Consider the following 21,548-nt stretch of genomic DNA (forward strand, 5'->3'; position numbering starts at 1 on the left):
CTGAACCCCTTGGGAGCCAGTGAAGGGGCAAGGCCCAGTCCCAAGGGTCTCAGGTGCTTCCTCTTGTGCACCAATCCCCAGAATCCCTACCTCCCCTCCACCCTCCCAGATCAACCACAGTCACTTTTTCTCGTAGTCTTCAGAATAGTTATTGTTGACATGTTGGGTATTATTAGCCCATTTTACAGAGGAGGAAAATAAAGGCTGAGAGAAAGAGAGGGGCCTAAGGTCAAGGACAGAAGTGGGAGACAGACAGGAGGCATTCATCCCACCTCCCACATCCCATCCCTAAGATATGAAGGCCACAGAGCAGTAATAATCTGCATCGTCCTCAGGCTGCACGGGGCTGATGATCAGGATGCAGGCATTTTTGGCTGCATCTGTGGCTGCTGAGAAGCGGTCAGGGATGTCTGGGGAGCGGCGGTAATCCTCTTCTGAGCGGTAGTAGAGGAGATAGCGGGGGGCACTTCCTGCCCGCTGCTGGTACCAAGACACACCATATTCCCCAACGGTGCCATGGCGGGGGCTGAGCATGCAGGAGATTTGGACCACTTGGCCTGGGAAGACCAACAATGCGTCTGGCTGTGTCAGGACTGGCTGGGAGACTGAGAGAGACAGATCTGGCTCAGGCCTGGCCTGGGCCCCTTTTCTCCCACCCTGGCTTCATGACTCCCAAACGACTCCTGTTCCTAAAGGGCTCATGGCCTGGTGCCATGCGATCGGAACTGGATGGGGTACTGAGCTGGTGACTCCTAAGTCCCCATTAGTGCCATGTTCCCAAGGATCTGTGTTCACTTGAGGGCCTCGAGGGACTGATGGCCTCTGGTTCCTTCTGTTGCCCACCCCTCTCCTTGCCCTAAAGATCCCTATCTATCCCCTCTGTCACACTAGCTCTTCCAGACCCTGGCCACAGAACAACCACCTCCAGGAAGCTCCCTGAACTGTACCACCCATCAGCTCAGCCTCAGGCAACTGGATGCTGAGGACCTTCTTAGAAGTAGGTTTTTTCCAAGACTGTGAAGTAGAGATTAGCCCACACCAGCTTCCCCTGTGACAACTCAAAAGGTGACCAGCTCTAGACCCTTCTAATACCCTGAAGCAGGGGTAGGGAATGTCTGGCCCACAGTCCATATCATTCAGTATGGCCCAGCCAAGGCATCCGCAGGTAGGACTTGAAATTCACTAAATCTAGGACTTTTTTTACAGCTAATTTTTAAGTTGATAATTTTGTATGGCCCTTGAATGATCTTATAAATACCCAAATGGCCCTTGGCAGAAAAAATGTTCCCCACCCCTGCCTCAAAGAGTCAAAGTTCAAAGGGACACTAGTGATCTGGTTAATCAGAAATAGAGAAACTGAGGCCCACATGGAGAAATTACTTACCCCAAGTTTAGGGCGCAGTCATCTCTCTGTAACCAGTTCTCCCCTTCACCTCAATGCCCCTTCTAGAACCCTACCACTGCTCATATCAATTTGCTTTCTTGCAGAGGCCTTCTGGAGCCAGTGCTGTTCCCTACCCCACCCAGATGAGCCAGGCCCAGGGATGGCTCACCTGCCAGGAGGGCTCCAATGAGAAGGAGAGCCAGGCGCCACCAGGCCATGGCCAGCAGCAGGGAGGCAGGCGGGAGCTGTTCTGTTGGGTGTGCTCCAGGTGCCTCAGGGCACTGGCAGGGGAGGCTACTGGACCACGACAGGACATGCAAATCAGCCCATTGATTAGTGGGGGAAGGCAGTGGCTGGGGCCCAACTGCCAAGTCCCATCTTCCCAAATGTGAAAGTCCTGACCCCCCTGCCCCAGAGCCTTCTGAGAACAGGAGCTGAAATCCACACATGCATTATAGCAGGGGGCTGCTTTTACATTGAGGTATAACTCACATCTAAGAAAGTGCCCAAATCTTAAGTATGGCTCAATGATTTTCTATCTATCTATCTATCTATCTATCTATCTATCTATCTATCTATCTATCTATCTATCTACCTACCTACCTATCATCTATCTATCATCTATCTATCATCTATCATCTATCTATCTATCTATCTACACACACACACACACACAAACACACACACACCTGCAACCTCTACCCAGATCAAGATTTAGAACATTTCCATCTCCCCAGAAGACTCCCTCATTCCCCCCACCCCTCTCTATCCCTAATGGTAACCATCATTCTGATTTCTATCACTTAGATCAGTATTGCCTGCTCTAGAACTTTAAAAATTTTTTTTATAAACTTATTGATTGACTTTAGAGAGAGAGGGGGGAAAGGAGAGGAAGAGAGACAGAGATAGAAACATTGATTTGTTGTTCCACATATTTATGCATTCATTGATTGATACTTGTACGTGCCCTGACTGGGTTCGATACTGTATGATTCTCTTTATAGGACATTATGGAAAAGGCAGTGGTTGCCAGGGGCTGGGGTCAACTACAAAGGGGCATAAAGAAATGTGGGGAAGTGATGGAAATGTTCTGCATCCTGACTGTGGTGGTGGTTATATGAGACTTGTCAAAACTCAAAACACTAAAAAGGGTAAGTTTTACTGTATGTAAATTTTACCTCAATAAATTTAACTAAAAAAAGAAAAAAAGAAACAAGAACAGAAAAAAAGAGGGGAGACTGGGACTGAGGAGTAAGGCAGTGGGAGAGGAAAGGATGTGAGCACAGGGAAGGGAGCCTTGAGTTGGAGGGGAGCCTGCAAGTTTGGTGAGGATCCCATGCTTTGGCCCAGGCCCCTGGCCAGCTGCCAGCTCACAGTGGGCTTTTACCAACCCTCATGAACCTCCCCTACGTTCAGTCTGGGAGCTCAGTTTCTACTGGTAGGAAAATGTGGTCTCTGGACATCCCTGGAAACCAAGGCTCCAGGCCCCACTACAGCCTTGCCTCAGATCCGTTACCAGGACACTGAAGGGAAGGCATTTCCTGCCTGGAGGTCTTGGCAGCTCCTACTGCCATGGAGACCAGCTTGAAGCTGGGCGGGCCTCAGTCTCCTCCCCATACTCTGGCCCAGCCAGCAGGAGGAAGAGGAGACCAGGGGTCCTGGACAACTGCAGGAGCCCAGCTCCAGGATGGCCAAGTAGGGACCTCAGCCTGGGTCCACCTACCTATCACCCAGCGCCCCGCCCCTACATACATACATCTCCCAGCAGGGCCCGAACCCTGGCTAGATCTCAGTCCCAGTTCCTTCCTTGGTCGAAGTCAGGCACTAAAGCCCCTACATCTGTCTCCTCTCCTCTGCCACCATGTTTATCACAGTGATGTTTGGAGGTAAGTAGGGTCCCATCCCAGTGGAAGGGTTGGGGAATGGTACACTCAGCTTGCTTTCCTCTGCCCTGGGGAGAGGGGGAGGCAGTGTGGGGAAGGGGCTGGGAGGTTTGGGGAAACAGCTCTCTGAGGAAGCAGAGCTAGTGCCTGGAGTGAGTCCCTAGAGGGAAAAACCCTGGCTGGGTACCAGGAAATTCACATGGCCCCTCTCCTAGAGCACCTGCCATGCTACCACGGAGGACGTTTTTAAACTGCATGATCTCTTTTTTTTAAATCCTCCCCCGAGGATATTTTTTTCATTGCTTTTCAGAAACAGTGGAAGGGAGAGAGAAACATTGATGTGAGAGAGACACATCGATTGGTTGCCTCCAGCTCTAGCCCTGACTGGGGCCAGGGATTGAGCCTGAAACCGAGGTACTTGCCCTTGACTGGAATCGAACCCAAAACCCTTCAGGCCACAGGTCGATGCTCTAACCATTGAGCCACACCAGCTAGGGCTAAACTGGGTGATCTCTTGGCTATTGATTCAGTCAGTGGTCCTCAAGATCAGGATGTATCAGGCACCTGAAGCTCTAGACACAGTTGCAATTCCTGACCCTCTGGTGGGAGGGGGTCCATTGTGGGAGGGGGGCTGGTGCAAGAGGTTGTCTAGTGCAGGAGCCATGAGTTGTGCACCCATCACTAACATCTCCGGAGATGGGGGGGATGGTAACAGCCCTAGTTCCACAGCCCTAGTCCCTGCTCTGGCTAAGAGATGGGAGAACCATGCCCGGTTGGCACAGATCAGTGGTTGAGTATCAACCTATGAACCAGAAGGTCACGGTTCTATTCCTGGTCAGGGCAAGGCTGCAGCTTGATCCCCAGTGTGGGGCGTGCAGGAAGCAGCTGATCGATGACTCTCTCTCCTCATTGAAGTTTCTGTCTCTCTCTCCCTCTCCCTTCCTTTCTCTGAAATCAATAAAAACATATTTTTAAAAAAGAGAGATGGGAGAGCCACTATGCAGTACACCTGAAACTAACACAAAATAATATTGAATGTAAACTGTAATTAAAAAAAAAAAAAAGTAACTGCTTAGTGGGTATGTTGTTTATTTTCGGGGGGTCATGAAAATATTCTAGATATAGAGATGCCCTGGCTGGTGTGGCTCGGTTGGAACGTCTTCCCGTGTACCAAAAGGTTGCCAGTTTGATTCCCGGTCAGGGCACATAGTTGTCGGTTTGATCCCCAGTTGGGGAATCGGGAAGCAGCCAATCTATGTTTCTCTTATACATCAATTTTTCTGTCTCTCTTTCTCCCTCTTCCTCTCTCTCTAAAGTCAGTAAAACATATCCTCGGGTAAGGATTAAAAAGAAATAGAGGTGATGGTTGTACAACTCTCTGAATGTACTAAATGCCACTGAATCATACACTTTGGTTACAATGGTGGATTTTGTTATGTAAATTTTACCTCAATAAAAAAAACCCACTTAAAAATAAAAAAAGAGATGGGAGAGGCAGAGGGTCCCAGATAGGGGGAAATAGAGGGTCCCATTCACTCACCTCTGCTCCTCCCCCACAGCTGGCTGCTGGGAGCTGGTGAACACGTGGTGCAGCTTGGTGACTCTCACTGCCCACCTAAGGCAGAGGGGGCGGGTGCCTCCAGATGGTGAGGGGACAAGGAGGGATGATGGGGTGGAGGTGCAGGGCTGCAGGCATGGGTACCAGCCTTGCCCTGCCTCCCTCCCTGCCCTCCCAGCAACCATCGCTCTCCTGGCTGAGGATGGGCACCTGGTGAGCCTGGGCAAAGACCTGGAGAAGGGGGCTTCTCAGGGTCCCTCCACAGGCAGCCCCCTGCTGCAGGAGCGTGGGACCTATGTCCTCGTGCAGGTCATCAGTAAGTGGGGCCCAAGACTTGCTCCCCTCCTCCCACAGTTATTTTGGAATGTAAGAAGGATACAGCAGTCCAGAGACCACCCAAGGCCCTACCCAGCTCCCCACTTTGGCCAGAACCTAGCCTTGACCCTTGTATCCAATGGCCTGTCCTGACCCCAGCCTGAGCCAGCAAATGGGTCCAGAATAAGTAGGGGCCAGTCAGGAGTCATTCTTCCTCCCTCCACAGATGGGGAGGGAGGGGCCCCCACTCGCTATGAGTCCCTACTGGAAAACCTGGATGAACGGTGTCCAGAGCTGGCAGGTGAGTGTCACGGTAGAGCCCTGGGATAGGGAGGGAACATCTTCTCCCCAGCCCTGATAGGCAGGGCTTCCTGGGCTTCTAGAGGAGCTGCGTTGGCTGTCAGGTCTACCCTCAATGGGCAGCCGGAGGAGACGTACTGGCACTCGGCGTAGCCACCAGCAGCAAGGCCCTCCTTTAAGGCCCCAAAGGCTGGGCTCCCTACTGTCCAGGACCCGCTAGCTGGGGCCAGGAGCCAGGTAAGGAGGAGACATGGATACCTGGGGGGAGATTCACATCCAGAAGTGGGACCCTTTTGCAGAAGATAGACACTCATGTACTGAGAGAGGTGGGCAGGCCCCCAATGTCAACCCTCATCACACACACACACACACACACACACACACACACACACACACACACACATATATACCTGAAAGATGGAACACACTGTACTCAGAGACAGGTGCCTACCACCCGGCTAGAGTGTTAAGTGCCCAAGGGTAAGAACATCCTCAGTGCCCAGGAAATGTGGCACAGGGCCTGGCATTCAGTAAATGCTCTACGCAGAGTTGCTAAATGAACTCAATGAAGGCAATAGCACAGCCCATGTGATGGGGCTTGTGCTAGGTGTGAAGGACCTGCTCCTCTGTTACAGCAGGCCCCGTGACTGGGCACACCACAACCTAGTGGCCAAGCTGGACTCAGATCCAAGGGGTTTGGCAGTGACCTCTGCCTGTGTGATCAGGCCCAAACAGACAGCGACCCAGCAGCATTCCTCTTACGAAATCTGGAATTATTGAGTTGTATCAACAAGAGGGCAAGGTCACAGACAGGATGTGAGGCCACTGGGGACCTCTAAGATGTGGGTGCAGGGAAGGGGATCTAGAGGCAGAGGCAAGAAAGATAGAGGGAGCAGGCATCCCTGAGAGGGGAGACAACTGGGAATTCCAGCTCCCAAGTCAGATGCCCCAGAAGTCACCTGCTAATGCCTCACCACCCACTTTGACTGCCCAAGGCTGTGATTACAACAAGGCTCCTCCCTTTTCCCCCAGGAGAAGAGCTTAAGGTGAATCATCCATACCACCTCTTCAACCATGTTGCTCCCAGCAGACAGCCAGTGAGAGGGCACACAGCAGGCTCTGGTCTAAAATAAACTCATTTAATTGCACATTCATGTCTCGGATCATCTGTGGGGTAAGAAACCCACAAAATCCTAGCTAAATGGGTACATTCTAGGGTTGTAGTCTGGCTGTTGGTGAAGGGGTGGAGTTGAGTGCAGATCTGGCCCAGAATCTCCTCCAGTCTGCACCAGTGTGCCCCAGGCTCTTCAGGGCAGGGAGCTCAGACCTGTGGAGGGAGGAGTGGCATAGGCTGGTGGTCAGCCTGAAGGTATAGGAAGAGGGGCTGTCCCTCCTAGCCCCTGCCTGGGATAAGGGTCGCTTGCTCACCGTGGTTGTATTTACACTGCTTCAGGGCCTCACTAAAGCCCTCGCACAGGGACAGGTCACTCTGAGTGGTGGAGCAGTCCAGGAACTGCTTGATTTCATAGCCGCAGGGTCCCATCTGCAGGGGCTGGGAGGCAGCGCGGGCAGGGACCTGCGGTGGCACAGGAGGCAGCAAGGTCAGTTCAAGGTGGGTACTAAGAAGAGGGTTCCAAAGCTGGGTGCCACCTACCCCTCCCCACAACCCCAGCCTGGGAGCCCCGAGGGTCCAGGCAGGACCAGCAGATTCAGCTGCTCCATCTCTTAAACAGGGTGAGCCCCAGAGCCCTCTCAAAGCCACTCAGCTTATGTTAGAGAGCATCTTCCTGCTGCCTTATAATGGGCATGTTGGGCAGGTGGGAGGAGTAGTAGAAGAATCTAGAAAAGCCCAGTCAGTGCTCTGCTAGTATTCTTGGAGTATGAGCCACATTCCTGTAAGTTCTAGCAACTTCCTGGCTCAGCCACACTGATCCTCATGACCCCTGACCCTGCCGCTAAGTCTGCATTTGGTGCCCAGTGGGTGACAGGTCAGCGGGGAGCAGGCCCCAGAGTCACCAGCTACCCTTTGCTCTTGGGCCCAGGGACTACAGTGCATGATCTGAGAGTGGGGAAACAGAAGACTCAGGAATTTCGACATCCCTCCCCTCTACTAGGGTTAGGTGACCTTGGACAACCTTGGGCCGATCTCTGAGCCCTAAAGGCCTCGGTTTCCCCATCTCTAAAGGGCTGGTTGGCATCTGTCCCTGGTAGTCTAGGGACCTTGGCCTGCGGAGAGGACCTGGGAGAGCCTGCGTGTGAGTGGGCAACAGTGGAGTGAGAAATAGGACTCTGGTTGGGCAAAGTCCTGGGCCCGAGGCAGCTCAGGAAATGCCCGGAAACAACTCGGTAGACATTCCAGCTGGACTCCCTGCTCCGTGGCCTTCAGAGAAGTCGGCCTCAGTTTCTCCAGAGTTCACTGCTCACCTGCTGAGCTGCAGGCTGGGCTGGCTCTGAGCTCCCCCCGCTGAAGGCTCCCGTCAGGGCGCTGCCTACGACGTGTCCCACGGCGGAGCCCACGGCTACCCCGGCAGCCGTGGACGCCATCTGCGCCATCAAGCCCGGCTGGCCCGACGGGGCGGGAGCCGGCGCGGGGGCCGAGGGTGGCGGGTGCGCGGGCGGGTGGGCAGAAGGTGCGGCAGTGCGGCTGCGGGGTGGCAGTGTCGCAGGGTTAATCCCGGCAGGGCCCCAAACCAGAGGCCCGAGGGGCCTGCAGCCCCTGGACGAGCCCCCCTCCCTCCTCCCGTGGGGTGGGTGACCATCGTCTTAGACACGTGGTTGTGGCATTCCCTTATCCCTCCCGCACCCCACTAAGATGGCGCAGTAGTCGCCAAGGTCACGCTCTCACGTCCTTGGGGCAGTCCCCGGGCTTCCCTAGACTCCTCCACGGGGCCACTGTCCCGCTCACACCTGGCTGGCCGGGTGGCCATGCTGCGGCTCCCTCGGGGCATGGTCGCGGCGGTGGGACTCGGCTGAGCTGAGTCAGAGACCCAAACGGTGGCGGCGATTCTGTCCCCGGGAGCGACGCGGCGCAGCAGGTCGCTGCGGGCGCAAAGGGCGGAGCCTCGGGGACACGCCCCCAGCGGGAGGTGCGGGGCTTGCAGCCGCACCTCACCCCCGCGGGTTCCCCGGACTTAACCTCTTCCAGCCTGCGGTCGTCTCGGTGGCCGGTTCAGCTGGGAGGAGGACTCCGCACCCTTTCTGCGCCCCTCAGGAGCTGTGTGGGCCCTGGGGAGATGAGCCAGTGTCGCAGAGCGCGGAGGGCCTACGCAGGGGCGATCTCGGAGGCAGGGAGTGGAGTTAGGTGGTGGCCAGTGCTCCGACGCAGAGGAGACGGGCGACCGGTGGAGGCCGGCCTGGGAGGGGGCACGAGGCACCCGGCCGTGCTGTCCCCCTGCTCTCAGGCACGGTTCTCGGACTTCTGTGTGGTCTCAGGGTCGCGGGGGTGGGGGTGGGGGGCGGACTAGAGCCGGTAAGAGGTGCCTCGGAGGCCGCCTGGCGGGACCCGTCTCCAAAATCCCCGCCAGGGGGCGTCGGGAACCCCTCTGCGACTCCTTCCCGGCCAAAATGCGCCCCCCGCGTGGCCCGCCGCCTCACCTTAGGCCCCTGCCCCACGAAGGCAGCGCCGGACGCTGACAGCGTTTACGCGACATTCAAGCAGCGTGCCCATCCCAGAGGCTGTGACCTGACTGCATAGAGGCGTCTGTACACGTCTGAATCCTGTGGCCTCCCGATTTTACCACCTTGGTCCCAGGCCGAGGGGAGGGCGGAAGTGGGGATTTAGGACGCTGTCCAGCCCTTCAGGAACTCCAGGTTTTCCCGTCTTCTCTGAGTGGCTTCGCAGTGGTCATATTATTACCCTGGTGGGAGGGGCGGCCTTCTTTACTGCACCCCCCCATCACTCTCCCTTGTGCGTGGGAGAAGAAACTGAGACCTGGTGGCACAAGGATTGTGAGGCGGATGAAATCACCCAGAGTAAAAGCATCGGTGTGGGGGAGGTTGATCCAAGTGGGGAAAAGAGACCCTTCTGTGAGGAGGAGGGAGAGAGAAAGGGAAAGGGGGATGGGGTGGAGGGGCCATGCCTGGCATACTCAGTTATGTGTGTGCAGAGCCCTTCTAAGCCACATATACCTGCAAGTCATATGCACTATAGTGTTCTTACCTCTCAGCCAGCCTGTGAAGCAGGGCCTTCCCCTGACCCCTGTCTGGGCCTGGGCCTCAGTTTTCTCCTCTCTCAATTGGGGGGGAAGGGTGGGCCATTTTCTCCTCACAGACGTGCCAGACCTGGTCCAGCCTCTACTGCTTTGCTCATGCAGTCCCTGTCCACCTGTTCAAATTTGCCAAATTGGCCCATCCTTCTAGGTTTATCAGGTCCTCCTCTGGCAGGAAGCCCTTAGTGACCAGCCCACCTTACTGTGTGCATGGTTAGCTTATAACCCTGGGCCTGCACTGCAAGTGACTGTTACTTCAGCTCCCATGACTGGTGGACTGCAGGTTCCCCAAAGCATGGCCACGCAGCCCTGGAGCCACTCGAGACCACTTAATGAATGTTTTTATAATTATGTATTTTCATGTATATCAGAAGAAATGTATAATTAGCTCAGCAAATCCATGATTTCTTGACCAATATTACTAAGAATGAAGCTGAAGTAGGTATTTCAATTTTTAAAAGTGAGTCACTTTAAAGAAAAAGTTGCTAATAGCTTAAGTAGTAAAAATCACTGCTGTCAGCCATCTCCTGGCCCTCTAGGCGTCTCTGTGGAGCCTTCCTGGAGAAGCCTGGTTGTCCTCTGTTCCCTCCCAGCTTCCCTCCCTTCCCAGGCCTAGGCTGGGTGCCCACAGCCTCACCTTGTAACACTCAGGATCCTGCCCACCAGAACAAGAGCCACTGCCTGCTTTTTGGCTCAGCAGTGTTGCCCATGATGGAGCAGACTGCCTGGTGAGATGGTAAGGCCCCTGGTCATCACAGGGAGTATAAGAGACTGGAGGATCCCTTCCAGCATGTGGACACCGCTCCCTCCCTTAGGTCTCAGGAGGCCCTGAGGAGCCTGTTGGTCCCTGATGAAGAGACAGCCTGGGCCCCCCAAAGCCCCACTGTCCTCGGACAGCACCCTCCCTCTAGCTGACCAGCTAGAAGGAACTCCTGATCACACTCCATTGCTTGCTGGTATGGAAAAGCCTGTTCTGGTCCCTCCCTCTTGGGACCTTAGTTTTCTAATCTATAAATTGTCTATGTTCCAAGCTGGGAGACTAGCCAGTCTCCTCTGTATGCCTCAGTTTCCCCTGGGACATATTTTGATATCCCTTTTCTTACAGGGGATAGAGTGCAATCTTCTAGATGGATCAGCAAGGTTCTGAGGAGTGAGGAAACTTGCCATGGGTACAACCACCTGTCATAAGCTAATAGGAGGTCAGAGGCCAGGCCACCAGGGAGACCAGGTGGGGATACGCCTTCCAAAGATGGGGGTAGGGACCAGGAGGAGTGAAACGCGACTTCTCTTAGACTCCCCCCCGCACATTGGGGAAACTGAGGCCCTGAGCAACACCAGCTGGCCAGGGTCACCCAACACGAGGCCTCAGACCACAGGCGCGACCCGCCCCTGGTTAGGACGGGGTCTCCCGGCCCTAGGCCCCTACCGGGCCAGCCCCTCCCAGTCCACCTCCCCCATCCCCGCGGCCGCCTTCACCGCCGGGAGAGTTTAGAACAAAAGGCCCGGGGGGCGGGGCCGGGGCGGGCCGGGGGCGGAGCGGAGTCTATAAAGGGCGGCGGCCCGGCGCGGCCCAGCAGGCCCAGCAGCCCTGGGGCGGATGGCTGGGGCCACTCGGCTCCGCAGCGCGGCACTGCGCGCCCTGCTGCTTCCTTTGCTGCTGCTGCTGCTGTCGCCCCCGCCGCTGCTGGCCCGGGCCCCGCGGCCGCCGGTGAGTGCCCGCCGCCGGCCAGCCGCTCCTCGCTCAGGGCGCGCCGGGCACGCCGGCTGGGCCCAAAGACGGAGCTGGACCCACGGGGGCGCTCGGGGTACCCTGGAGCCGCCCGTTACCCAAAACGCCTTCTGGGTCCCTGTGGGCGTGATAGATAGTGAGCTTCCTGTCCCTGGAGGTGTGCAAGTGGAGCCTGCACGAGGATCGCCCAGGCTGGTGAGGCGGGACTCGGCGCTAGACACACGCCCCCTCCCAGCGTGGGAACCCGCTCCTCCGTGCCCCAGCGCAGACGCTGGGGTGTGCCGAGGGAGGTAGCAGAGGGAGTGGTTACAGGGCCCTCCATCAGGGACAAAGCAGAGCAGGTCTCAGGCTGCTGTCAGCCTCCAGGTGTGTGGCCTTAGTGGGCACACCTCCAGTTGTGCAGTGGGCTGGAGGACTAAAGAAGAGCTGGGGAGGGCAGCGGCTGTGCTGGGGGAAATGGAGTCGGAGCCTGGAGGAGGTGCCACCGCCTAGGCACCTGCAAGTGGCAAGTTTGGGAGGCTTGGAGCTGGGACAGCATGAGCGTGAGAGGTTCTGTGTGTGTGTGTGTGTGTGTGTGTGTGTGTGTGTGTGTGTGTGTGAGAGAGAGAGACAGAGACAGAGACAGAGACAGAGAGACTGAGAAAGTGAGAAAGAAGGGGGGCCAAGGGTGGAGAATTGAGAACCTCAGAGAGCAAGGGGGTGGGAGAGCAAGGGAAGGGGGAAGAATGTGATCTGAAGAGAAGAGTCCATGTGAGAGAGCAGCAGAATGAGAAGAAGAGGGCCGGTCATGGGGGGTTGTGACAGCCTGCATGTGCCCAGAAAGCTGCATGCTCCCCTAGAGCTAGGGCTTCGGAGGACCACTACCAGGAGTGACCAGGCAGAGCCTGGAGTCAGAGCCAGGGCAACTGCAGGCCCCTGGGCTCCTGGGAGCCCATCCCACCCCTATTGGCAGCTAAGGCATCCAGACAGCTCAGGCAGGTATGGAAACATTAGGAGGTGTGATAGGCAGGATGTGGGACTAGTCTGGTGAGGAGGGAGGTCTGACCAGGTTGGGCCCCTCTGTCCAGCCACCCCAGCTCTGCCCTGGCCAGCGTTGCCCTCACTGGCTGTGGGAGCAGGAGGAGATAGGATGGGTGGGGTAAGGTGAGTGTGAGGTACCTCAGTCTGGAAGCCTTGCCTCTTCCCCAGCCCCTCCCAGTCCCCTAGATTTGGGGGGCAGTTGGATATCACTGTGGGTAGCAGTTGAGCCCACAGGTTCGGGAATTGGAGAGATCTGGGTTTGAACCTAGGTGAGCCTTCTTGTGCCTCAGAACCTCACCCTCCCAGTCTTGTCAGGAGTGGGTGGGAGGTAACAGTGCCCACCGCTGGGCATTGAGGATTAAATGAGGTAATTTGAGGAGCGGTAAAGCCAGCACACTGGAGACATTCCGTCACCTGTAGCTGCCACTTTGATGCTTATGCAGGGTCAGTTGGGGCCTGATCTGAGCTGGGCTGTTGTCTGTCACTCTGCAGATATGCAGAGAGCATTTGGGGTCGCTCCTGATGTGTTTATCCCCAGGCTGCTGTTGGCAGGGCCAGGAAAGCTCTGTAAATATTTATCCATCTCAGTTCAGCAGCTTTCAGGGTTGATGAAAGCCCTGCAGCCCCTGGGATCAGCTGGGGAGGGGTGGGAAGGGGAAGATTAGGCCACAGTGTCTGGTAGAAGATGGACCTACCTGTTGGACTAGCTGTGTGACTTGGCCAGGTTGCTTGGCCTCTCTGAGCCTCAAAGGGTTTGATGCTAAATAGAATGGCATCATAATGCCCCCCTGTCTTCCTCACAGCCTCCTGTCGGTTATCTCCTGCCAACGGCCGAAAGCATAGCTATGATTAATTATCCCTACTTGACTAATGGCAAACTGAGGCCCAGAGAGGGGCACAGCTAGTCTGGCTTTACCCAACAGTCTCCTAGTCTGGGGCCCTCCTCTATCTCTCCTCTACCGGATGCCTCCCATTTTCTTGATTGGAAGTTGTCCCGGGGCTGACCTTGAGCTCCTAGCTCAGCCAAGAGATTGAGTCAGCCAAGAAATTCCTCGAGGATGTTTGAGGCTGTGGTTTAGTGCCTGCCAGAGGAGCACGGGGTGAGGGAGCTGGACACCCAGCACACAGGGCTGGCCAAAGGAGGATACTAGCCCAGGAGGAGGGAGTACATCAGAAGAAACACTGCTCAGCAATGTGGGTTTTGGAGGTAGGCCAAGAGCTAAGGGGGTGCAAGGAGAGCTCTGGGTGGGGAAACATGAGCCCTGGGTCTAGGACCAGCTCTTGCCCCACTTGCAGTGTGACCCTGGGTAAAGTCCTTGACCTCTATGGCCTCTGGGAAATGCCTGCTCCCTGACTCCCAGGACTGTGGATGAGGCCAGGTGTGGTTTGTGCCCACCAGCCGCCTCACTGAATCCCAGCAGTCTTGGGAGGACCACTGCACCCATCTTAGGAATCAGCAGGCTGCTTCGTGCCAGGCCAGGAAGGACTCGGAAAGATGAAATGTGGGAGGTCAGTGGGGCAGAGAGCATGTTTCCCATTCCAGTAATGGGGAAAAGGAGGCCAAGAGCTATTAAATGATGGGCTTCCCCCAAGAGATCCTACTGGCTGGAGGCCTTCATTCTAGTGCCATCTGCTCACTCTCTCTCTAAGACCAATGAATGTGACACAGACAGGGAGCAAGAGACCTTTGCTTAAGAGGAGACCTTGCATAAGTCACTCTTCTTCCCTGGGTTTGCAAGCTCCCTTCTGACTGTAACTCCTGTTTTACTATTTAAAGTCTGGAGACTTTGGGGGAGCTGGATGCTAGGTGGGTGGTGGGAGATCTAGGGAATTTGGTGAGAGCAGATTCCCAGGTATAGGACCGGAGGGCTCACAGGGCCCAAGAGCAGGGCCGGGGAAGAGGCTCTGTGCCAGGTGCTGCAGCAGCATTACAGAAGGAGGGCATTTAGCCCTTTGCCATGGCACTATTACCATTTGATAGGTGGGGAAATCAAGGCTAAGAGAGGACAGTGACTTGCCCAGGGTCACTGGACCTTCTGAATCTCAGTCTGTGGCTCTTTCTGCTGCACTGAGAGTACCATGATCCAGGTCTCTGGGAGTGGACTTGGTGCCTCATGGGGGCAGGAGAGGGTTGGGAAGTAGCAGGTACTTAATATTTCCCCATTCCTTCTCTTCATCACCAGGGTGAGGCCAGCCTGGGTCCCTTCAAAAGGATGACTCCCGCCCAAAGAACAGAGCAGGGGTAGCAGGTAGGGTGGGCTATGAACCCATATAGCCTGCCATCTGCCAGCTATTATCTGGGCAAATTGCTTAACTACTTTGGGCTCCATTACCTCATCTAAGAAATGAGCATGATGAAAGTAGAGTTGGTGAGAGGTCCCATCAGAGGCTAAGAGCATGTCTGTGGAGCTATTGGCAGGGTCCTAGCCTAGATATAGGTCAACTGTGACAGTGAAAAGTACTTAATAGCAGTAAGCCCAGTATCGGCTGGAACACACAAGCCAGTGAGGCTGGGCTCTGCCAGGTAACCAACAATTCAATAAGCATGCTCAAACCGAGGGAAAACTGGTTCAGGGCCCCACACACCAAGTAGCTCCATAGCCGCCTGGGGGTTCAGAAGCCCCAGGTGTTCAGTGGAGTATGAGTTCTTGGTCGCTCCATAATCTGGAGCTTGGTGGGGGGTGGTGGTGAGGGAGCTAGGACTCTGATTAGAAGCCTGGGGCCTGGGAGAGCTGCCAGAGGCTAGGTTGAGGCCAAGGCTGAGGGTGGGGCCTGGGTGGCCCAGCTCCCACCCCAAATATGGCTGTGGGAAGGCCACAGCTGCCCAGACCAGACAGCCACTGAGTATCTCAGCAAACAGCACCACTCCATGCCTCTCCTCCAGCTTTGCACAGTGTCTACAGCCAGGCTTTTGCCTCTGGCCTGGGTTATCAGAGTCCTCACCAGGCCCCGCCATGCCCTTGCTGGATGACTTCACAGGGTCTCCCAACCTCTCTGAGCTTCTGCTTTTTTCATGAACTAAAACTGTGACCTCTACCCGGGACTTTTGGAGGGTGGCAGCTCCAGGTCAGAATCCCATGGGGCTCTGGCGGGGCTGAGTGGCTGGTAACTGTCTTCTCCTTAAGACACACACTCAGGCATGGAGCAGGCAGGCAGACTACATCTAGCCCTGCCCTGCACTGGCCCTGGAGAGGTCTGAGCAAAACTATCCTCAGAAATCAGACCCATTTTCCAGACTGGGTGCCCTTATTGGTTGCTCAGCCCCAGGCTAAGTATTTTATTTTTATTTTTAAAAATGTTTTATTGATTTCAGAAAGGAAGGGAGAAGGAGAGAGAGATAAGAATGATGAGAGAGTCATTGATCAGCTGCCTCCTGCATGCCCCCTATTGGGGATTGAGCCCACCACCTGGGCATGTGCCATGACCAGGAATCAAACCGTGACCTCCAGGTTCATGGGTCGACACTCAACCGCTGAGCCACACCGGCTGGGCTAGGCTAAGTGCTTTAAATGCATTGCCTTGGCTCATCCTCAGATCAACACTATGGGGAGGAATCATTCCCACTTGTCAGGTAAGCAAATTGAGGCAGAGCTGCAGCCCCTCCACACTGAAGAATGTCTGAGGTGGGTGTCCCGGGCTGGAGTAGCGTACATGATTTGGGAGCTAGGAGTGGAAGGGAGGGGATTCAGGAAGAAGGTGGGGTGGGGCAGTGGTGGAAGCAGGAGGTGCTGTCTGGCCTTTCCTCAGAAGCTTTGTGGGGTCTATTCCTGGGTGTGTATGGAAAGTAAAGTCTCTGTGCCCGCTCTCAGACCTCATCAGTCCAAATGGCCAGAGCAGGTGACAGGCAGCCCTGGGCCCTTCCAGGTGGGAGTGGCAGGCAGTAGGAGGCCTTGGAACGAGTCATCAGGAAACCAGTGAGCTCATGCCAAAGGGCCTGCAGTATGACAGATAGCACGCTTTCTCTTGCCCTCCGCTTGCCCAGTGACTCAGTGGGCTGGGGCTGAGTATGGGTGTGCTGACAGGCCACACCTCTAACAGTGGCCATGAGAACTGGAGACCTAACCAGGCCTCCCCATCCTCTCTCCTGCCCAGGACACCCACCGCCGCCACCTGGTGAGGAGGGGGCCACAGGCCTGGCATGAGGCCCCTCCACGCAACCTGGCACCTGCTCCTGCTGCACAGGAGCCTCCTCCTCCTGCCGGGGGCCCTACACCTCCCCGCTGTGGTGTACCTGACCCACCTGATGGGCTGAATGCCCGCAACCGACAAAAGCGGTTTGTGCTGTCAGGTGGGCGCTGGGAGAAGACCGACCTCACCTACAGGTAGGGCCCTTGGCCATGAGCAGACTCTAGACCCCTGTGTGTCCCTGCATGTACCTGCCACCCTCACACCTGCTTCTCGAGACATGCCAGGGCTCGATCTCCATGGATAACAGACCTGTGTGTCTACTGATCCTTGAGCCATCCATGGGTCGACACCCCTGAACCCCAACTTAGATGCACACACAGACAGCACCCCTCCACACATATGCTCTCCCATGGCGGAGGGACAGTGCCTCTGTCAGCCCATGCCTGTCACCCTGGAGACGTCCTGGAGCACAGCTTTCAGTCATACAGGCAGCCTCTATGGTGAATGAGGCAGCCACAACCTCTCCTCTTGGGGAGCTGGGCATTAACCTTGTCATTGTTCAGATCTAGCTTCATAATTCAGGATCCATGCAGGAGGGAAACCGTGGTGAGGGGACAGGTAATAGCTTAGGTGACCCAAAGCTGAAACTTAAACATTATGCGGGTGGGGACTTGGTTTGAGAGAGAAGGCACATGAAAACCACTGTGGTATCACATGGCATTGAAGCTGAGACTGCTGGGGGCCTCAGAAATGTCTTGGGTGGGAACTGGGAACTGAGAGGGGGCAAGTCAAAGGGTCAAGGTCTCCCTACAGTGAGCAGGACAGTCAGGTCTACAAGGTAGGTCTTGGGGCTCCTGGTCCTGTGTTCTTCCCACTGAATGCAGACACCTGTGTGCACCAAGGACACAAATCCACAAAAATGTGCCCATGTGGCAGAGGGATCAGTGCACCACACCTGAAGCTAACCTGGCCTGTGTCCTGTGTGCATACACCCCCACTGAGCATCCAGAGGCAATCCTGGCCCAATACCCATCAGACATTCCCTTCTTGGTTGGTGTTTGGGAAGAAAGCATGGGCCAGGACACCCCCAGGTCCCTCAAATGGCAGGTCGTCCCCATGCGAGTACTCAGAGGCTAACCCTGCCCTGAGTGAGGCCCAGGCCCCTCCTTCCCCCCAGGATCCTTCGGTACCCGTGGCAGCTGGTGCGGGAGCAGGTGCGGCAGACAGTGGCAGAGGCCCTACGGGTGTGGAGTGAGGTGACACCACTCACCTTTACTGAAGTGCATGAGGGTCGTGCTGATATCATGATCGACTTCACCAGGTGAACCGCTGGCTTGGAACTCCTCTGGGGACAGCTCCAGCTGTCAGCAGCTGCTCACTCTGTTCCCACCCACCCACAGGTACTCGCATGGGGACGACCTGCCATTTGATGGACCTGGGGGCGTCCTGGCCCATGCTTTCTTCCCAAAGACCAACCGAGAAGGGGATGTCCACTTCGACTATGATGAGACCTGGACTATTGGGGACAACCAGGGTATGGGCTGGGGATCCATTTTCCAGATTGGGCAACTGAAGATCATAGAGAATGGGAACTTGCCAAGGTCCCAGAGCTGGGGTCTGGAGCTTGGGTATCTTGCTGCAGGAGGCTCGGGGATTGCCGGGCTATTTCCCTTTTCCAGGCACAGACCTCCTGCAGGTGGCAGCCCACGAATTTGGCCATATGCTCGGGTTACAGCACACGACGGCTGCTAAGGCCCTTATGTCCCCTTTCTATACCTTCCGCTACCCGCCGAGCCTCAGCCCAGATGACCGCAGGGGCATCCAGCACCTATATGGCCGGCCTCGGCCAGCCCCCACCTCCAAGCCTCCAGCAATGGGCCCCCAGGCTGGGGTGGATACCAACGAGATTGCACCACTGGAGGTGAGGTGCAAGCGGGTGGGAAGACAGGAGATCAGGCCCTGCCCCAGCTCCTCCAACCCCACTGGCCTCTATGGCTCCAATCTGGGCTCTTTCCTGCCCCCCTCCCAGCCGGAAGCCCCACCAGATGCTTGCGAGGTCTCCTTTGACGCAGTATCCAGCATCCGTGGCGAGCTCTTCTTCTTCAAGGCAGGCTTTGTGTGGCGGCTACGCGGGGGCCAGCTGCAGCCTGGCTACCCTGCTCTGGCCTCTCGCCACTGGCAGGGACTGCCCAGCCCCGTGGACGCAGCCTTTGAGGATGCCCAGGGCCACATCTGGTTCTTCCAGGGTGAGTGGAGGCTGGAGGCTCATGCTCAGGAGATTTCCAAGAGCCAGGAGTGCCATGGCCAAGGGTAGGGACAGATAGACAAATATGATGGGCAGGTAGAGGGTGCCCTGAATCCTCAGGGTCGAGGGAAAGCAAGGCTCACTGCTCTGGGCACAGCTGGGAGACTCCCGGAGGCTGTGACTCTCAAGGTGGGAGTAGAGTAGAAGGTATTTCACAGTGGGCCACGCACTGGCTTCTAGCTCAGAGGTCTTGAAATGACTCACCTAAGGGCACAGCTTGGAAAAGTTAAAGCAGGGATTTGATCTAGGTCTGGTGACCCTAGAGCCTGTGCTCTTAACTTTCAACTGGCAGAGAAGAGAGCCTAGAGCATTCCAGGTGGCAGGGACTTCATAAACAAGGGCCCAGCCAGGACCTGCTGTGACAGAGCTAAGGCCCAGGGGGTGGTGAGCAGTCAGATGTCAAATGCCAGGTGCCTCTCTGCTGCTTAGAATAACCTTTGGCCTGTGGTACGTCCCCAAGCCTGTGCCACTTCAGCTTACTCCTGCTGGCTCCAACTTCCCCTGGACTGAGGGTACCATGCAGGACAATGTAACCGAGGCTGGGGAAGTCTGTGGCAGTGGTGGCAGCTGGGCAGGTCCCTGATGGCTGAGTGTGGCAGTTGCCCAGCTCCATTGCAGCCTCCCTCTTCTGCAGGGGCTCAGTACTGGATGTATGATGGTGAGAAGCCAGTTCTAGGCCCTGCACCCCTCTCTGAGCTGGGCCTGCTGGGGTCCCCAGTCCACGCAGCCTTGGTCTGGGGCCCTGAGAAGAACAAGATCTACTTCTTCCGAGATGGAGACTACTGGCGTTTCCACCCCAGCACCCGCCGTGTGGACAGCCCCGTACCCCGTCGGGCCACTGACTGGCGAGGAGTACCCTCTAAGATTGATGCCGCCTTCCAGGATGCTGATGGTGCGTTGGGAATTGAGTGGCTGGTGGAAGTGGTGCAGCAGCTACATTTCCTACCCTATGGTGGCTGGGCACCAGCTTGGTCCAGCTCCCTCCCCAGCAAGCCCCCTCCTCATGCTAGGGCAGTGCTACACCCATGTGTTGCAGATAAGATTGAGAGCCAAAGAGGTGCAGGGATTTTTCCAGATCCCTTGGTCATGGCTGGTATTAATAACCACTGCACACTGAGGACTGATGATGTTCTAGGCACCTAAGCTCCCTAAATGTCTCATGCAATGCTCAGGTGTTGTACCTGTTAGGAACCCAGTTTCAGAAGAGCAAACAGAGGTTCAGGTGGTGAGGTTCCCTAACTGAGGCCGCCCAAGTGGACATTGGGCAGCTAGGACCATCACCCAGGCAGTTTCTGCTCCTAACCATTGAGCAATCTGGCCTCTTGCAATCGCCAAGGCCTAGACTGAGGACTCACAATCCAGTGCTCTCTCTCATATCCCCCACTTTGTTTCTGTGCTCTCCCACAGCAGGACCTGTTGGGAGAGCTGTCCTATGGTGGTCTTGGGCTCTGGGGCTCCAGGTTGCCCATATCACCCACATGACTCAAGATACCCATATGTATCTGGCTGGTGGGTGCAGGAGTAGAGTGATGTGGAGGGAGGGCCAGTACGGGGAGCAGGATTTGCTATCCTGACAGGTAGGAATTGGGCCTCTGAAGCACCCAGCATTTGTTAGGCTGGGTGGTAGCCCAGGTCAGACTCTGAGCAGGCTGAAGGGCTCCCCCAAGGGAAAGGAGGTTCTGGAGGGCCTAAAGGTTTCAAGGAACTCAGAAGTGGCCAAAGCCTGCCTACCTGGAGCTCCCCCATGTCCATCTCTTGGCACAGCCTGATAGTAGTTGTTAGGCCCAGTGTCTACTTGCCCAGGCCTGACCTTCCTTTCTCCTCAGGTTATGCCTATTTCCTGCGTGGCCGACTCTACTGGAAGTTTGACCCTGTGAAGGTGAAGGCCCTGGAGGGCTTTCCCCGTCTTGTGGGCCCCGACTTCTTCGGCTGTACAGAACCTGCCAACACTTTCCGCTAACCATGGCTTGAATGCCCTCAAGGCCCCTGACCCCTGCCAGGCCACTCACATCACCTAGAGACCCATGACCATCTTTGTGGCTGTGGGCACCAGGCATGGGACAGAGCCTGTGTCTCTTCAGGTGGTTGGGGAGGGGTCCTGCCACCGTGACAACTGCAGGGAGGGCCACGCAGGTCGTGGTCACCTGCCAGCAACTGTCTTAGACTGGGCAGGGAGGCTTTGGCATTAAGGGTGGGGGTGGTATTGGACCTGCTCTACCCAACCTGTGCAGGTCACATTCAAACCTCAGAGAGCTGTCCTTGCTTTCTATCTCTGTCCCTCAGGAAAGGACCTCAGCAGGTCTGTGGGAGCTGGAGCTTTTGCTTTCTTTCTGCTGCCAGGTCCCTGCAGGGTGCTGGCACATGGATCTCGGGGCCCCTTGGCCTTCTGCCCTTTCCTGAGAAGTCAGCTTGGAACTGGCTGCCTTCCAGTTGGTGAACCCCAAGATCCAGGCCAGAAGGTCCAGAGTCAGCTGGGGAGGGGGGTGCTTCCTGCTGGAGACCCAGGGCCTTGGAGGCCCCAACATACCTCAATCTTCTCATGGGCCAGATCCTCCCCAGACCCCTCATCCTAGCACTGAGACCCTCCAAAGCCATGTAAATGTGTGTATAAAACCTTTTTTTTAAAAAATTGAGGACTGTCATTAAACACGGTCATGATCATTTTCTACCTGCCTGACTGGGGTTTCTCTGTGATGGGAAGGATAGGATGGGGAAAGA

General features: G+C 56.0%; 4 protein-coding genes across 4 annotated transcripts; 2 read left to right on the forward strand and 2 right to left on the reverse strand.

Moving 5' to 3' along the window:
- Window positions 1-288: 288 nt before the first annotated feature.
- On the reverse strand, window positions 289-1,602 carry VPREB3 (V-set pre-B cell surrogate light chain 3). The gene is made up of 2 exons (XM_016204251.1): window positions 1,554-1,602; window positions 289-605 (listed from the first exon to the last, which is right to left on the reverse strand). The coding sequence occupies exons 1-2, from the start codon at window positions 1,600-1,602 to the stop codon at window positions 289-291; spliced, it is 366 nt and encodes a 121-aa protein (XP_016059737.1).
- Window positions 1,603-3,245: 1,643 nt separating this feature from the next.
- C20H22orf15 (chromosome 20 C22orf15 homolog) lies at window positions 3,246-5,660 on the forward strand. The gene is made up of 5 exons (XM_016204225.2): window positions 3,246-3,270; window positions 4,827-4,913; window positions 5,004-5,141; window positions 5,367-5,441; window positions 5,524-5,660. The coding sequence occupies exons 1-5, from the start codon at window positions 3,246-3,248 to the stop codon at window positions 5,658-5,660; spliced, it is 462 nt and encodes a 153-aa protein (XP_016059711.2).
- A 922-nt stretch (window positions 5,661-6,582) lies between these two features.
- On the reverse strand, window positions 6,583-8,388 carry CHCHD10 (coiled-coil-helix-coiled-coil-helix domain containing 10). Its single transcript, XM_016204250.2, has 4 exons — window positions 8,348-8,388; window positions 7,865-8,084; window positions 6,869-7,016; window positions 6,583-6,767 (listed from the first exon to the last, which is right to left on the reverse strand). Exons 1-4 carry the CDS (start codon window positions 8,386-8,388, stop codon window positions 6,748-6,750), a joined length of 429 nt encoding a protein of 142 aa, XP_016059736.2. The 3' UTR covers window positions 6,583-6,747.
- Window positions 8,389-11,245: 2,857 nt separating this feature from the next.
- Window positions 11,246-21,496, forward strand: MMP11 (matrix metallopeptidase 11). Its single transcript, XM_087828818.1, has 8 exons — window positions 11,246-11,356; window positions 16,490-16,719; window positions 17,703-17,846; window positions 17,926-18,059; window positions 18,205-18,446; window positions 18,555-18,771; window positions 19,465-19,722; window positions 20,657-21,496. The coding sequence occupies exons 1-8, from the start codon at window positions 11,246-11,248 to the stop codon at window positions 20,788-20,790; spliced, it is 1,470 nt and encodes a 489-aa protein (XP_087684944.1). The 3' UTR covers window positions 20,791-21,496.
- Window positions 21,497-21,548: the final 52 nt, after the last annotated feature.

The sequence above is a fragment of the Miniopterus natalensis genome, chromosome 20 (assembly GCF_054644295.1).
Source record: "Miniopterus natalensis isolate mMinNat1 chromosome 20, mMinNat1.hap1, whole genome shotgun sequence".
NCBI lineage: Eukaryota > Metazoa > Chordata > Mammalia > Chiroptera > Miniopteridae > Miniopterus > Miniopterus natalensis.

What these genes read in the sequence shown, in the direction of transcription:
- VPREB3 (XM_016204251.1), bottom strand. Translation starts at nt 1,602, where the DNA reads ATGGCCTGGTGGCGCCTGGCTCTCCTTCTCATTGGAGCCCTCCTGGCA. An exon ending in CATTGGAGCCCTCCTGGCAG is followed by an intron (nt 606 to 1,553) that starts GTGAGCCATCCC and finishes TGTCTCTCTCAG; the next exon opens with TCTCCCAGCCAGTCCTGACA.
- C20H22orf15 (XM_016204225.2), top strand. Translation starts at nt 3,246, where the DNA reads ATGTTTATCACAGTGATGTTTGGAG. An exon ending in TATCACAGTGATGTTTGGAG is followed by an intron (nt 3,271 to 4,826) that starts GTAAGTAGGGTC and finishes CCTCCCCCACAG; the next exon opens with CTGGCTGCTGGGAGCTGGTG. An exon ending in TGTCCTCGTGCAGGTCATCA is followed by an intron (nt 5,142 to 5,366) that starts GTAAGTGGGGCC and finishes CTCCCTCCACAG; the next exon opens with ATGGGGAGGGAGGGGCCCCC.
- CHCHD10 (XM_016204250.2), bottom strand. Translation starts at nt 8,388, where the DNA reads ATGCCCCGAGGGAGCCGCAGCATGGCCACCCGGCCAGCCAG. An exon ending in ATGGCCACCCGGCCAGCCAG is followed by an intron (nt 8,085 to 8,347) that starts GTGTGAGCGGGA and finishes GCCACCCCGCAG; the next exon opens with CCGCACTGCCGCACCTTCTG. An exon ending in CCCAGCCTGCAGCTCAGCAG is followed by an intron (nt 7,017 to 7,864) that starts GTGAGCAGTGAA and finishes GTGCCACCGCAG; the next exon opens with GTCCCTGCCCGCGCTGCCTC.
- MMP11 (XM_087828818.1), top strand. Translation starts at nt 11,246, where the DNA reads ATGGCTGGGGCCACTCGGCTCCGCAGCGCGGCACTGCGCGCCCTGCTG. An exon ending in AAGACCGACCTCACCTACAG is followed by an intron (nt 16,720 to 17,702) that starts GTAGGGCCCTTG and finishes CCTTCCCCCCAG; the next exon opens with GATCCTTCGGTACCCGTGGC. An exon ending in GACTATTGGGGACAACCAGG is followed by an intron (nt 18,060 to 18,204) that starts GTATGGGCTGGG and finishes TCCCTTTTCCAG; the next exon opens with GCACAGACCTCCTGCAGGTG.